Here is a 3,097-nt window from a genome sequence, read left to right on the forward strand (position 1 = left end):
AAATTATTTTTGGGCAAGTGACATCATTTCCCTGAGTCTGTTTCTACATTTGTAAAACAAACAGATTGAACTAGAAAGCCTCTGTGATTCCTTCTAGCTATAGATGTATGATCCAACCTCAGTTTCCTCATCTGTAAAATAAAGGGGTCAGAGACGGATTTAGGGTTAGTAGGATTAATTCAGAGTTTCCTTTCAGCTACATTTTTTTTATATTTGAAAATAAACCAAATCAATCAAACTGGGAAATAATTTTACAATCAAGTACCAATCAGTACCATTCAAACTGGGAAATAATTTTACAAATGGTTCAAACCAAAGAGGAGGGGGGAGGGGGAAACCATGTTTTTCTTTCATTTAAAAAGCATTTTATAAAAATAAAAATAAAAATGAAATTAAAAAAAATTTTAAAAGCATTTTACATTTATTAAGGCTTCACAGCAAGTCCTGTTATTTTATCACCATAGTTAAAGATCTAATGAGAATCAGGTGACTTTCTCATGGAGTGTATCTGTAAATAAAATGCTTTTTCTTTTGAAGGAAAAAAAAAAAGATATTTAACTCAATCCATAGATTTAGGAGGGTCTGTCCACAGATTTAGATGCCTCAACGACACTATTCAACTTTGTGAGACTACGGTTTAGAAAGTTTTTGAAAGAATGCATTATGTATTTAGAAAAGTGAACAATGTGAAGAAAACACGTTTCAAAGACAAGTTTTATCATCATAAACTGCATTTGCAGAGGTCCGGTTTCTGAGCCGGAAGAGGCTACTTTCAGTTTTTACAGAGAAAGAATCATCCCCAGCCTAGAGACGTTAAGCATCCTGCTCGGCGTCATGCGGGTAATAAGCAGCAGACATGCGATACACATCCAGTACCTCTTTGATTCCAAACGGCAGCTGGTCAGTGACAAATCGGGAATGGAAAAGTGGGCGGGGAAGCGCACTTGACCGAGCTTGCGCAGGTCTCGCGCCCCTTTCGAATAGCCCCGCGGTGATAACTGTAGCTACTCCCGCCCACTCCCCGCCCCACAATCTACTGCCACTCCTACCCTGCCTGACCTAAAGAAGCGCTAACAGCTGCGCTCTGCTCTCTCTCGCCCTGGCAGTGTCTACTGAAGTCGCAGATCCTCCTCAAACCAAGGAGGATGAAGACGATTACGTCCTGGTCTTAAATAATGGCAACATCAACGAGGCACTGAGCACCTATGAATATCTCTTGGTGTTCTTCCATGCTCCTTGGTGTCTCCCCTGTCGAGACTTGGCGCCTGAGTATGCCAAGGCAGCGGAACAGTTGAAATCTGAGAGCTCTATCAAGTTAGCCAAAATAGATGCCACTCAAGAACATGGTCTAGCAAGGCAGTTTAGCATTCGACTCTACCCTACTATCAAGTTATTTAAGCATGGAGATACATCTTCTCCTAAGGAGTATACGGAAGGCAGAGATGCTGAAGATATCGTGAAATGGATGCAGCTACAACTCCAGCCAGCTGTCATTATCCTGGAAGATGTCGCTACTGTAGAGTCTTTAGTGGATTCCAATGAACTTGTTGTTTTAGGCATATTCAAAGATGCTCAGTCGGATAATGTTAAGAATTTCACTTTGGCTGCAGAGTCCATCGATGGTATCCCATTTGGAATCACTTACAATAATGAGGTGTTTTCGAAATATCAAGTGGATAAAGATAGCATTATCCTCTTTAAGAAGTTTGATGAAGGTCGAAACAACTTTCATGGAGAGATTTCAAAAATGAACTTAATAAATTTTGTTCATAACCACTGGCTGCCCTTGGTCACCGAGTACAATGAACACACTGCCCCACGGATTTTTGAAAGTCAGGTGAAAAATCATCTGCTAATATTCTTGCAAAAGAGCAATAATGACTTTGAGGACAAAATTAGCAACTTCAAAAAAGCTGCTGAAAGTTACAGGGGGAAAATCTTATATATCCTCATTGATATTGAATTCAGTGACAACAAGGGGATCCTTAAATTCTTTAGCCTGAAAGAAGAAGAATGCCCAACTATGCGTCTCATTAGTATGGAAAGTGACATGACTAAGTACAAGCCAGAGACAAATGAATTAACTATAGAAAAGATAGACGAATTCTGTAAAAAGTATTTAGAGGAAAAATCCAAGTCCCATCTGATGAGCCAAGATGTGCCTGAAGACTGGGATAAAAAGCCTGTTAAAATATTGGTTGGGAAGAACTTTGAAAAAGTTGCTTTCGATGAAAAAAAGAACGTCTTTGTGAACTTCTACGCTCCTTGGTGTAGTCAATGCATAGGGATAGCTCCCATTTGGGATAAACTGGGAGATGTTTACAAGGATCACCAAGATATAGTCATTGCTAAGATGGACTCATCAGTTAATGAAGTTGATTCAATTACAGTCCATAATTTCCCCACACTGATATACTTCCCTGCAGGTACCGACAGAAAAATCATTGAATACCATGGGGCATGGACTCTAGAAAATTTCAGAAAGTTTCTAGACAGCGGTGACTATGATAGACCAAAGAAAATAAGTGGCTTAGAGGTCCTAGAAGAAACTGAAGAACTGGAATCACAAGATAGGAAAGAAAGAGGACAAAAAAATCATTCTGAATCGTGACTGAGAAATGATGAAACTGAAGAACTAGAGCAGCATCACTCAAAAATAAAACACTGCACTGTGGGTGGTACCAACAAAACTGAAGAAGAGCACTGGTTAAAAATCCAGGGTGTGTTGTTTTGTTTTGCTTTAATAAGTAACATGTCATCCTAAACGATATGTCAGTTTGAATTTCTTTTCCTCATTACTTTTTCTAATTTTGAAAAGGGATTAGTCATTAGTAGCCAGGATCATCTTGGTGATCCTGCTATTATTTCAGGGAAGAAGTGGGAGGGTTGTGAGAGTTCATTTTTTGCACATGATTTTTGTCACATATTTTGGCTTTAAATGGGATGAGGGTTAGAAGCATGAGGGCTATCCTTGCAGAATCATTTTGGTTTATAGCATGCATGTAGTGTCTCTTACAAAAGCTTACACCATCACTTTTTAAGAACCTTGTCCATGAGATTTCTAAACTTATTCAGTAATTTAATTACAAGTTAGGCT

At 38.9% G+C, this 3,097-nt stretch overlaps 1 protein-coding gene across 1 annotated transcript; it reads left to right on the forward strand.

Moving 5' to 3' along the window:
* The first annotated feature begins 834 nt into the window (after positions 1-834).
* On the forward strand, positions 835-2,695 carry LOC123234270 (protein disulfide-isomerase-like). The gene is made up of 2 exons (XM_044660191.1): positions 835-940; positions 1,107-2,695. The coding sequence occupies exons 1-2, from the start codon at positions 835-837 to the stop codon at positions 2,609-2,611; spliced, it is 1,611 nt and encodes a 536-aa protein (XP_044516126.1). The 3' UTR covers positions 2,612-2,695.
* The last annotated feature ends 402 nt before the right edge of the window (positions 2,696-3,097 follow it).

Source organism: Gracilinanus agilis, chromosome 2, assembly GCF_016433145.1.
Source record: "Gracilinanus agilis isolate LMUSP501 chromosome 2, AgileGrace, whole genome shotgun sequence".
NCBI lineage: Eukaryota > Metazoa > Chordata > Mammalia > Didelphimorphia > Didelphidae > Gracilinanus > Gracilinanus agilis.

Excerpts from the sequence above, each read along its gene's own strand:
- LOC123234270 (XM_044660191.1), top strand. The coding sequence starts at position 835 with ATGCGGGTAATAAGCAGCAGACATGCGATACACATCCAGTACCTCTTT. Across the intron at positions 941-1,106 it reads GGAAAAGTGGGCGGGGAAGC|TGTCTACTGAAGTCGCAGAT; the intron begins GCACTTGACCGA and ends TCGCCCTGGCAG.